We start from the raw sequence: 12,289 nt of genomic DNA, 5'->3' as shown, positions 1-12,289 counted from the left end.
AATACAACAGACAAATATAACAGAGACTTTATTCATCCATAATATATTCTCCTTCACTGTTTACAGTAGTCTGCCATTGTTGGGGTAACTTCTCGATTCCGCGACAGTAGAAATCACGTGGCTTCGAAGGGAAGAACTCGTCGATCCATTTTCATCTGGAAAGGAAGTCCCCTCGAGGTTGTTTGACAGAGAGCGGAAAAGGTAAAAATCTGAGGGCGCGGAATGACTACCCAACCTAGCTCCTGTATAGTGTTGTTTGTCAGTCTAGGAGGATGCGGGCGCGCGTTATCGTGGAGCAACATCACTTCACGCAGTCTCCTGGTCGTTGTTCTTGGAATACGTCTACAAGTTGTTGACAATAAATGTGAGCAGCGATGGTTACACCCCAGGGAAGCAATTCGTAGTACAGCACACCGTCGCAGTTCCACCAGATGCGTAACATTATGCTCTGTGGACGTGCGCAGGTCTCTGTATGGGGAGCTGCTGCTTTTTTGGGATCAACCATTCTTTTCTTTTTCCGTATGTTACTGGAAAGACACCATTTTTCATCTCCAGTAACGATACAGGATAAGAACGGTCGGTGTTGTTCAGGAGCCAACTGATAGCGAGCAAGTAGCTACGTGCTGTTTTTTGTGATTTTGGGTTAAAGCAAACGGTACCCGCACAGCCAGTTTTTGAATGAACCTTCCTCACTGCGTGCAAACGTCCCACATGGTAGAATGATCACAGTTGATCACACTTGCCAGTTCTCAAGTTTGCTGACGTATATACACTACTGGCCATTAAAATTGCTACACCAAGAAGAAATGCAGATGATAAATGGGTATTCATTGGACAAATATATTACACTAGAACTGACATGTGATTACATTTTCACGCAGTTTGGGTGCATAGATCCTGAGAAATCAGTACCCTGAACAACCATCTCCGGCCGTAATAATGGGCTTGATACGCCTGGACATTGAGCCAAACAGAGCTTGGATGGCGTGTACAGGTACACCTGCCCATTCAGCTTCAACACGATACCACAGTTCATCAAGAGTAGTGACTGGCGTATTGTGACGAGCCAGTTGCTCGGCCACCATTGACCAGACGTTTTCAGTTGGTGAGAGATCTGCAGAATGTGCTAGCTAGGGCAGCAGTCGAACGTTTTCTGTATCCAGAAAGGCCTGTACAGGACCTGCAACATGCGGTCGTGCACTATTCCTGCTGAAATGTAGGTTTTCGCAGGGATCGAATGAAGGGTAGAGCCACGGGTCGTAACACATCTGAAATGTAACGTCCACTGTTCAAAGTGTCGTCAATGCGAACAAGAAGTGACCGAGACGTGTAACCAATGGCACCCCATACCATCACGCCGGGTGATACGCCATTATGGCGATGACCGCAGCCATGGTCTCCGAGCTGATAGTCCATGCTGCTGCAAACGTCGTCGAACTGTTTGTGCAGATGGTTGTTGTGCTGCACGATCCGTTACAGCCATGCGGATAAGATGCCTGTCATCTCGACTGCTAGTGATACGATGCCGTTGGGATCCAGCACGGCGTTCCGTATTACCCTCCTGAACCCACCGATTCCATATTCTGCTAACAGTCATTGGATCTCGACTAACGCGAGAAGCAATGTTGCGATACGATAAACCGCAATCGCGATAGGCTACAATCCGACCTTTATCAAAGTCGGAAACGTGATGGTACGCATTTCTCCTCCTAACACGAGGCAGCACTAGAACGTTTCACCAGGCAACGCCGGTCAGCTGCTATTTGTGTATGAGAAATCGATTGGAAACTTGTGTGAATGCTCTGAAAAGCTTATCATTTGCATATCACAGCATCTTCTTCCTGTCGGTTAAATTTCGCGTCTGTAGCACATCATCTTCGTGGTGTAGCAATTTTAATGGCCAGCAGTGTAATTGTGGATTAATGCGTTTAAACGATTTTCATCAAACCTCGAAAGTCTTCCTGAACATTGGGAGTCCCTAATACCCAAACGATTCTCCTTAAAACGAGAAAACCATTTTCTTGCCAGCTCTGGTCAATGGCATTATCCCCATACACGGCGCAAATGTTTCTGGCTACCTCCCCTGCTGTTACTCCTCTATTGAAGTCGAACAGAAGACTACGTCGGGAATGTTCCGATTTCTGCACTTGGCACTCCATTTTCTAGCGTCCACGGCTCCAAATCATTATCTCCAAATGAGAAAATGACAATATGTAAACTCAAATAGCAAAGTGGACTACAAATAAAAAATGAGAATCTATAGATAAAACATTAGCAACCGAAGTACCAATATGCAAAATAAAAACGCTACGAACTAATGCACCAACCTAATACAATAATTCTTTTTGTAGTTAAATAATAAACCTTAATAAATGCTGCATTCGACGCTTTTTAAGTGTGTTTTGGGGGCTAGTTTTCCCTGGCACGGCGCGTGTGGTGTTGCAGGCAGCAGGGCATGGCTCGGGCAGGCGCCGGCGCTGGCGGCCCGCGGTGGCAGCGGCGGCTGTCGCTGCCCGAGGCGGTGATGCGGCGCTACGCCGTGCAGCTGGCGCAGTCCGACGACAGCGAGGACGCCAGGGCCTCCGAGCCCGCTCCCAGTCCGCCCGCCACAGGTCTCCCACTTCACGTCTATCTATGTCCATCTGAAATGACGAGTCCACACTAATAACGAAGGATCCCAAATCCTGTGGAGAAATTTATCTTCTGGTTGTTAGTTATTTATAGTCCTCGAACATATCCGCATACTCTACACCTCCCGCCGCCTTGATACCCCTCATCCCCTGGTTGCTCCTCTCCTCTCCAACCCCCACCCTCTGCCGCGCCTTCACTGTTGTGTTTCCCTACCCTCCATCTCTACACCCTTCATCTCTTTTCCCAAGGTGGCTTCCGTCAACTCCCCCTCCCAGATGATGCCCTCTCTCCCTCCATTTATCCCTCCTATCAAATCTGATCCACACCTCCTCCTCCTCCTTTCATCTGTTCCTTCCCCAGGGCTGCCTCCTCCCCCCTCCCTTCCATCCTGTTTTTTCCCCGCCTACCCTCTCTCTGGTTTCCTTCTCTCCCCTGAGTCCTTTCTGCTCTCCCGTCCACTGCCTTTCTGTGGTGTGCGTACTGTAAGACCTTCAGTACACACACCATCAGATTATTTGACCTGTCCCTCTAACGAAGTAGGCGTGTGTCAGCAATATGTCTCGTGGTCTTATTGTGGCGTGTTTATCTTCTGCTGTTAGGTCAGATGATAGAAATGCCACTTGCACGCTTAGAGTAGCAGATTGACGGTGACCAACTTTAAACAGAACTTGATTAATTTTCACACACATTTATTAAAATAATAACAAGCATAAAAATTACTTAACTTGGTTCTGGATGCTATTTACAATTGACAATCTGAAGTTCCTTTGGTATTGGTACGTTAATCTTATTCTCACATATCTCTGATACTTGACAAAAATGTCTATACATTTATCTTCATGGCTATGTACAGGAATATGGTAATCTTATTAGGGGCAGACTGAAACTTGACTATAGACTGGTACAGATAAATGGAGAACTCGTACAGACTGGTACAGACTGATGCAGAAAAATGCAGACTGACTAATCGGAGGTCTGTACACTCGTTATAATACCACGCGTGTTCATGTATCACTGCGCGAGTGTGATCCGCGAGGAGAAAAGGTTCTACGTTAGCAGCAATCTCATTGGCTGCGTTACATATTAATACGCGGATCGGCGGAAGCAGAATTTGGTCCGTCTCTATGGGAGTGCCATCTCGTAGTGCGGAGACGGACGAGCGCTGCTCCTGCGCTGTTGTGCTTAACGGGGCGCGCTCTAGTGGGAAAGTTGTGTACGCGCTGACTACGGGGAACTATGTACACAACACTTTCCCACTCCTTCTATGTCCCCTCCCTCCATCATCAGCTCCCCCTTTTTTTCTTTTCCTCCCCTCCCCCCTTTTCTCCTTCATAGGTCCGGGTCCTCCTCCCCCCCCCCCCCCCCCCCCCCCATCTGCCGCCGTGTCATCTGTACAGTGCTGTTATAAGTGAGTGTTCAGTGATATGCGTCCCCTGTCAGTGTTGCAAACAGCCGCCATACTGTCGGTAGTAGTGTTTTTTATCTCGTGCGAACAGAAGCGAAGCCAGACTTTGGCTGTGTTTTTTTATTGTGCCTGTCTACTTCTTGTGTGTCCTCATCCGCATCGTCACCGCAGTGTTTTTATATTTTAAATTCCACAACTTATCGCCATTTTACAGTTTTTTACAAAATCACCGTTTTATCGCCTGTTTTTCTTGTTTGTTTCTATTCTCATTATGGTTCTTAACTTTTCTGTAGGCTGTAGAGCAGCATATTACGCTGCTGCCAGCCCGATCACCCCCCCCCCCCCCTCTCTAGGGAGGGGGGAGAATTGAAATCCAATAAAGAAAAACAAATTATTTATAGTTGCAGGTCAACCGATCCATTTACTGGGGCCGTTCAATAAGTAATGCAACACACTTTTTCTCCCCCAGTTTCGGCTGGAAAAATGAGAGATTTGTTGTGGGACATCATCTATTATTTCCACCTCAGCCCCTATAGTTTCAAGAAGTTTCGATAGGGGGTGGCGCTACACATAGCCTTCAAACTGGTGTCTGTAACGGAGGTACGTCCCGAGCAGAAGGTTGTCATTGAGTTTCTTGTGAGCGTAAACCAGAGCAACGCAGATATTATTACGCGCTTACAGAAGGTCTACAGAGGTCAGATAGTGAACAAAAGCACAGTGAGCCGTTGGGCGAGGCGTCTGGCATCACTGGAACAAGGTCGCGTAAAACTGTCCGATGTCCCGCGTTCTGACTGGTCGGACATAGCAGTGGCTCCTGCAGTCTTGGAACGTGCGGACAGTCTCATTCGAGGTGATCGACGGATTACAAACAAACACCTCGCTGCTCATCTGGACGTCGCTTTTGGTAGTGCTGACACACTCACCCACCAGTAGGGCTATTCAAAAGTGAGTGCCCACTGGATTCCTAGCCGCCCAATAGAAGACCATAAAGACTAAATTAAATCTGTTTGGCCCAATGAAGGATGCAATCTTCGGGAAACAGTACGTGGATGAGGGGAGGCTACTGACGCAACAAGTCGTTGGCACAAACGTCGACCTCTAGAGTGGTACCATACGGGCACACAGGCTCTCCGAGTAAGGTGGCGTAAGGCCGTCGCATTGAAACGAGATTGTGCTGAAAAATAGAGTTTGGTAGCCAAAAGAGTGGCAGTTAATATGGTGCATTTAATCCTGGATAAATCGAACCTTCTTTCAAAAAAGAAGTGTTGCAATATTTGTTGAACGCCCCTCGTATTTTTGAAATGATAGCTGAGACTGGATGTAATACATTGTCCGCACAAAAGGTTCTGAGACTAATTTTATTTGTGGCATATGACTGACGTCAGCGCTGTAGCAACTGTGGCAACTTGAACTGATCTGCCGGCCGAAGTTGCCGAGCGGTTCTAGGCGTACAGTCTGGAACCGCGCGACCGCTACGGTCGCAGGTTCGAATCCTGCCTCGAGCATGGATGTGTGTGATGTCCTTAGGTTAGTTAGGTTCATGTAGTTCTATGTTCTAGGGGACTGATGACCTCAGCAGTTAAGTCCCATAGTGCTCAGAGCCACTTGAACCATTTGAACGGATCTGTTGTAGAATTTTAGAACATGTTTTTTGCTCGAGTATGTTATCATTTCTGGAAACCCAGAATCTACTCTGTAGGAATCAACATGGATTCCGGAAACAGCGATCGTGTGAGACCCAACTCGCTTTATTTGTTCATGAGACCCAGTAAATATTAGATCCAGGCTCCCAGGTAGATGCCATTTTCCTTGACTTCCGCCGGCCGGTGTGGCCGTGCGGTTAAAGGCGCTTCAGTCTGGAACCGCGTAACCGCTACGGTCGCAGGTTCGAATCCTGCCTCGGGCATGGATGTGTGTGATGTCCTTAGGTTAGTTAGGTTTAATTAGTTCTAAGTTCTAGCGAACTGATGACCTCAGAAGTTAAGTCGCATAGTGCTCAGAGCCATTTGAACCTTGACTTCCGTAAGGCGTTCGATACAGTTCCGCACTGTCGCCTGATAAACAAAGTAAGAGCCTACGGAATATCAGACCAGCTGTGTGGCTGGATTAAAGAGTTTTTAGCAAACAGAACACAGCATGTTGTTCTCAATGGAGAGACGTCTACAGACGTTAAAGTAATCTCTGGCGTGCCACAGGGGAGTGTTATGGGACCATTGCTTTTCACAATATATATAAATGACCCAGTAGATAGTGTCGGAAGTTCCATACGGCTTTTCGCGGATGATGCTGTAGTATACAGAGAAGTTGCAGCATTAGAAAATTGCAGCGAAATGCAGGAAGATCTGCTGCAGCGGATAGGCACTTGGTGCAGGCAGTGGCAACTGACCCTTGACATAGACAAATGTAATGTACTGAGAACACATAGAAAGAAGGATCCTTTGTTGTATGATTATATGTTAGCGGAACAAACACTGGTAGCAGTTACTTCTGTAAAATATCTGGGAGTATGCGTACGGAACTATTTGAAGTGGAATGTTCATATATAATTAATTGTCGGTAATGCGGATGCCAGGCTGAGATTCATTGGGAAAGTTCTTAGAAAATGTAGTCCATCAACAAAGGAGGTGGCTTACAAAACACTCGTTCGACCTATACATGAGTATTGCTCATCGGTGTGGGATCCGTACCAGGTCGGGCTGACGGAGGAGATAGAGAAGATCCAAAGAAGAGCGGCGCGTTTCGTCACAGAGTTATTTGGTAAGCGTGATGGCGTTACGGAAATGTTTAGCAAACTCAAGTGGTAGACTCTGCAAGAGAGGCGCTCTGCATCGTGGTGTAGCTCGCTGTCCAGGTTTCAAGAGGGTGCGTTTCTGGATGAGGTATCGAATATATTGCTTCCCCCTACTTATACCTCCCAAGGAGATCGCGAATGTAGAATTAGAGAGGTTCGAGCGCGCACGGAGGTTTTCCAACAGTCGTTCTTCTCGTGAACCATACGCGACTGGAACAGGAAAGGGGGGTAATGATAGTGGCACGTAAAGTGCCCTCCGCCACGTACCGTTGGGTGGCTTGCGGAGTATAAATGTAGATGTAGATGAACTAACAACTGTAAACAACAAATGTGGGTCACTGTTGCCAGCTTAGCTATTTTATGGCTTAATATGGCATATTCACAGTAGCGTTTAGCCATACAAATTCACAACGTGGCTATTGCCTGAAATCTAGCCTACTTAACCAACACCCTGTGCCAAAGTCCAGCCTAAATAGCATAATTTTAATTACGCTTTGACTATGCAATATAAATCTACTGACAAAGATTATTGACAATTGTTATTCCCCATGTAATTTAAAACTGAACTGCGTTGCACTAACTGGATGGCTGCAGTGTGTGCTTGCATTTTCGTTTACTCTGCAGGAAAAGGAGAAGGGGGAAAAAATCTTACATACATGTACACGGTAAAACCCAGCGAGAACGAATAGTTAATACCAAATTCATTACTCTACCTAGACATTGCTAGTTAGATTGTGAATGCAGGAATCTGAACACGAACACAGAAACAAGGATTCTCCTCAATCCAGTGGAGAAATGTTTTGTGAACATAGTATAATAATTCCATTGTGCAATAATTGATGCTTAAACGTAGTAGTTTCTATTTTTCTGTTTTGCAGACAATTAGAAAAGTTTTAATCATTAGTATGGCGCCTCAGTACCAACAGCGGTTTCGAAAACAGTGGCTTTCGGGCAATGAGTTCGAGGACTGGATTTTGGGAGTTCCCTCGGATGCTTCAAAAGCCCGGTCTACGTTTTGCAATTGTGATATTAAGGCTAAATATATATATGTGGATTTATATTTGTTCAGTGGTTATAATAAGCTTTTATTTGATTCAAAAAAATGTTCAAATGTGTGTGAAATCTTACGGGACTTAACTGCTAAGGTCATCAGTCCCTAAGCTTACGCCGGCCAAAGTGGCCGTGCGGTTAAAGGCGCTGCAGTCTGGAACCGCAAGACCGCTACGGTCGCAGGTTCGAATCCTGCCTCGGGCATGGATGTTTGTGATGTCCTTAGGTTAGTTAGGTTTAACTAGTTCTAAGTTCTAGGGGACTAATGACCTCAGCAGTTGAGACCCATAGTGCTCAGAACCATTTTGAACCTAAGCTTACACATTACTTAACCTAAATTATCCTACGGACTAACACACACACCCATGCCCGAGGGAGGACTCGAACCTCCGCCGGGACCTTTTATTTGATTATTTAATAGTCTGTAACACAGATGTGCTTCTAATATCTGACAGTGGAAGAGAAGAACTCGTATTAATAAATTGATCAAACCCTTAAAAAACTGAAGAACTGCCCCATAACCAAATCCTGCTAGCGCTAGCGTATATATTATCAATTATATGCAGCCTCTTTCGTTACTATCACGTGTTTTTAAAGAAACCATCTAGCAATTATTTCAGAGTAAGAACTGGCAACACTTACGTGCATTTGACCAGTCAGTGTTAAGTAGTGGACGTGCAGACGCAGTGTGTCAACACTGTCCTGTCACAAATCACAGTGGAGCAACATCACTAAATCAAGTGTTCGAGATAAGTGTGTACCAAGTTTGTCCCGAACACCTCGGAACCCAAAGAAATACGGCGCATGGAAGCCTACCGCGACTTGACTGAAATGCAAAACGTACATAATTCTCTTCTGGAAATAATCATCCCAGGTGACGGAGTGGCCGACCGGTTCTAGGTGCTACAGTCTGGAACCGCGCGACCGCTACGGTCGCAGGTTCGAATCCTGCCTCGGGCATGGATGTGTGTGATGTCCTTTGGTTAGTTAGGTTTAAGTAGTTCTAAGTTCTAGGGGACTGATGACCTCAGAAGTTAAATCCCATAGTGCTCAGAGCCATTTGAACCATTTGACGAGAGTTCCTGTTATCAATACGGACCTACGACAAAACGATAAACCGCACAAATTCACATGACGGGCCAACGATTTGACGACATAACCGACATTCGAGTCAATGGGATGGGCGAAATGAATAACATTACAAAGAAGGATTTTGACAGTTTCGCATGGTTGTATGAACGTTCTGTGCGTTGTACTCAAATGGTAGAACACCTGAAACATTAAATGCACTTTTCTCTTTTTTTTTTGTTGATCCAGCCTCGAAAGTTTTTGGACTGGCGGGGTAAACAAAATTTTTTCGGAATGTTTGTTTATTTGGCTTCTAGGCATAAACACCAAAACTAGTGATATCCACTGAACTATCTGCCCGCATTAATGTTGCCAGCTTCACACGAGGCAAATACTAAGCAACACCATCTTGAAAATATGCGCATGTAGCTGTCAAAGCGCCTGGTTGCTTCTCCCGTCGATACCGTACCAGGGCCGACACCACAACTGTCCACTTTCCAGCTGAGGCTGCTTTTCTTAATCTGATGGCTTGTGACGTCCTTCCGATAGCGTCAAACGAGTCCTATGTCACAATTACGACGTGTCGTATGAGTCAAATTGTAACTTTAAGTCACGCTAATGGCAAATTATTAGTCGGCCACAATATTATTGCACCTGGGAATGAGGGAGCTTCGATCGGCTTGTGAGCTTTTACGTGATGTTTTACAAGGACACGCTGAAACGCTTGATAGTATATGAACAGCTCTCTTGAAATCATTCACAATGCGATGCGTTTTCCGTATTTAACGTAACATAATCGCGTGTTTCCGATAACGGCCACGGGAGGCCAAGTGGTCGGGTTGTATATAGATAATCCGGTGCATCTAAATGACAGTCGAAGTCCGTCACAAATTCCAGGTTCTGTTCGCATGCAAATCGTGTTTGTGATATATTGGTTGAATTTGTCTGAAAGGCGGCTGGAAAAGCTAAACCCTACAAAGACAACAATCATTAGAAAAATGTCAAAATAAAAATCAGTGTTATTGTGATGTACGAGTATATCCATCGATTCCGTTTAATCAGCCGGCCGCTGGTGGCCGAGCGGTTCTAGGCGCTTCAGTCTGGAACCGCGCGACCGCTACGGTCGCAGGTTCGAATCCTGCCTCGGGCATGGATGTGTGTGATGTCCTTAGGGTAGTTAGGTTTAAGTAGTTCTAAGTTCTAGGGGACTGATGACCTAAGATGTTACGTCCCATAGTGCTCAAAGCCATTTGAACCATTTGATTTCGTTTAATCAGGGTACTACGACATTGAAATTCGATTTTCTCATGGTAAAGCACTATGGCGGTTGAAGCTGTATCTTTATTGCTTTATTAACTAATTAATGGTACTTAAAACATGTCTTTTAAGTGAAGATAATCAAAACGGTGATTTTTTTACCTCGTGCTTTAATTGCAATTTCTCAGTTGCTTCAAAAGACGTTTCTAAAAAAGTATCAAAGTTAAGATTTGCATTTCCCTCATGGAACTAATTCATGGAAGCCATCACCAAGAAAACCTGTTATGTCACTGCGGTTCTGACTTCCAGTACATGTTATTGAGATGGGGATAATTTCTGGAACTTTTAACCACACAAAGAAAACTGACGATGTACTCGTAAATACAACTAAAAGGATTGGTGTGGGAAGGGACGGATGATTTCAAGCAAGTTTATGCTCAAAATGGTTCAAATGGCTGTAAGCACTATGGGACTTAACATCTAAGGTCATCACTCCCCTAGACTTAGAACTAGTTAAACCTAATTAACCTAAGGACATCGCACATATCCATGCGCGAGGCAGGATTCGAACCTGCGACCGTCGCAGCAGCGAGGTTCTGGACTGAAGTGCCTAGAACCGCTCGGCCACAGCGACCGGTCGAGTTTATACAGTGCCAATAAGTATCTGGTATATTACATTAAAACCAACTTTTATTACATAAAATTGAAGGTTATATAAGTAGCAAGGAGTGTTCAGCTGAAGCAATAGAATAGATACAGCTTGAGGACTTGCAGTCCATCTTCTGTTTTCGAACAGAGCGGTGAATTCGAGAAAATAGCGCGTAGACTACAAGCAATCGCTCGATTGAAATGGGATGCAATAGGAAAGGAATGTACCGAGACAGTCTTCTGTGAGCATTCACTCACTACTGTTGGGCGACAAGATCGATCCGACACAGTTGCAGGAGTCTTTCTTCAACCGTCATGCATAGTGAGTGCTAACTACTAGTTCTTACCGGAGCCAAATTATTTATTATATGTCGCGTTTTCCACAATACCCACGCGCAACCGCGTATTCAATCGAACCCCCATTTTCAAATGCTAATAATAGACAACAATAGTCCGTCTCCGTAGATGAGTGGTTTGTTGTCGTGATTAAACAACCACATACATTACACATACAACACATGCTCTGTAGTAGCATGCTGATTCCTCCTCCTGCTGCTGTTAGGGCCAGGGTAGTAGCCGGCGCGAGGCCGGTGCGACCACAGTGCAGCCGGGACCTGTGCTCTACCTCCTCGCGTCGTCTGTCCCCCTAGTCGTAACAGCAGCATGACGCTGACGTGTGGACGGTATATAAATTAATTAATGGAGTGGACATCATCAAACCTTTTCAGTAAAACGGAATGCAAATAGTCGCAAACATTTGGCAATGTTCCTTTCTTCCACACGTACCCCTAAGAAAGGCGCCCACAATTTATTGACAGTATGAGTTTGTCAAACCACTGAAGCGACCTCACACCAACAAAATATTGACAAAAATCGTCAGTCGACAACGCGGTTTTGCAGGGCTAAGATGTCAACACCCAAAAGAAAGCGTGTGCTGCAATTATATTACGAGGTATAGCTTGCAACCAACGGAAGACAGCGAGAAAGAGGAAATGGGTCTGAGAATGGTAGATAAAATGGAGCGGCTGACCACATGTTAACTTACTGGCTGACAATCAGAACTGTGCACCCGTAACGTTCCGATGAGTCTTGCACTGTAGCGGTACAATAAGTTATTAATGTTCAAACGAGAGAAAACAGAGAAGCGAGATACGTTAATGAGAGAGGCAGTCGCAGTCATAAAGAGTTTAGGTCTAACTTTGAGATTCCTGGCGACATGTAGGTCATTCGAATGCTCGAAGTCTAGTTCTGTAATATCAGCAAACACAGTTACTAAAATTCTATGGAAACTAGTGAAGGAATTACATCCGCCTGGCAAAGGATACGTCCAAGCAGCTGACGTAAACATTATTTTGGGTTTTGCAATAATCTGGTGGAACTGAATGCATTTCACAGACGACTTTACTAGTCACTGCAGATATAGGGTGATTCGCGAAGAT

At 45.3% G+C, this 12,289-nt stretch overlaps 1 protein-coding gene across 1 annotated transcript in view; it reads left to right on the top strand.

Annotated features, from left to right (window-relative positions):
• Positions 1-12,289, top strand: part of LOC124556038 — a 353,229-nt gene that overhangs the window by 221,447 nt on the left and 119,493 nt on the right. Inside the window, exon 3 of the mRNA XM_047130073.1 lies at positions 2,446-2,612. Coding sequence (XP_046986029.1) covers positions 2,446-2,612 — 167 coding nt within the window. The remainder of the gene's footprint in view (positions 1-2,445; positions 2,613-12,289) is intronic.

This window comes from Schistocerca americana, chromosome X (genome assembly GCF_021461395.2).
Source record: "Schistocerca americana isolate TAMUIC-IGC-003095 chromosome X, iqSchAmer2.1, whole genome shotgun sequence".
Taxonomy (NCBI): domain Eukaryota; kingdom Metazoa; phylum Arthropoda; class Insecta; order Orthoptera; family Acrididae; genus Schistocerca; species Schistocerca americana.
Note: the sequence above shows the minus strand (reverse complement) of the source record. Positions and strands in the feature narration are given on the sequence as shown.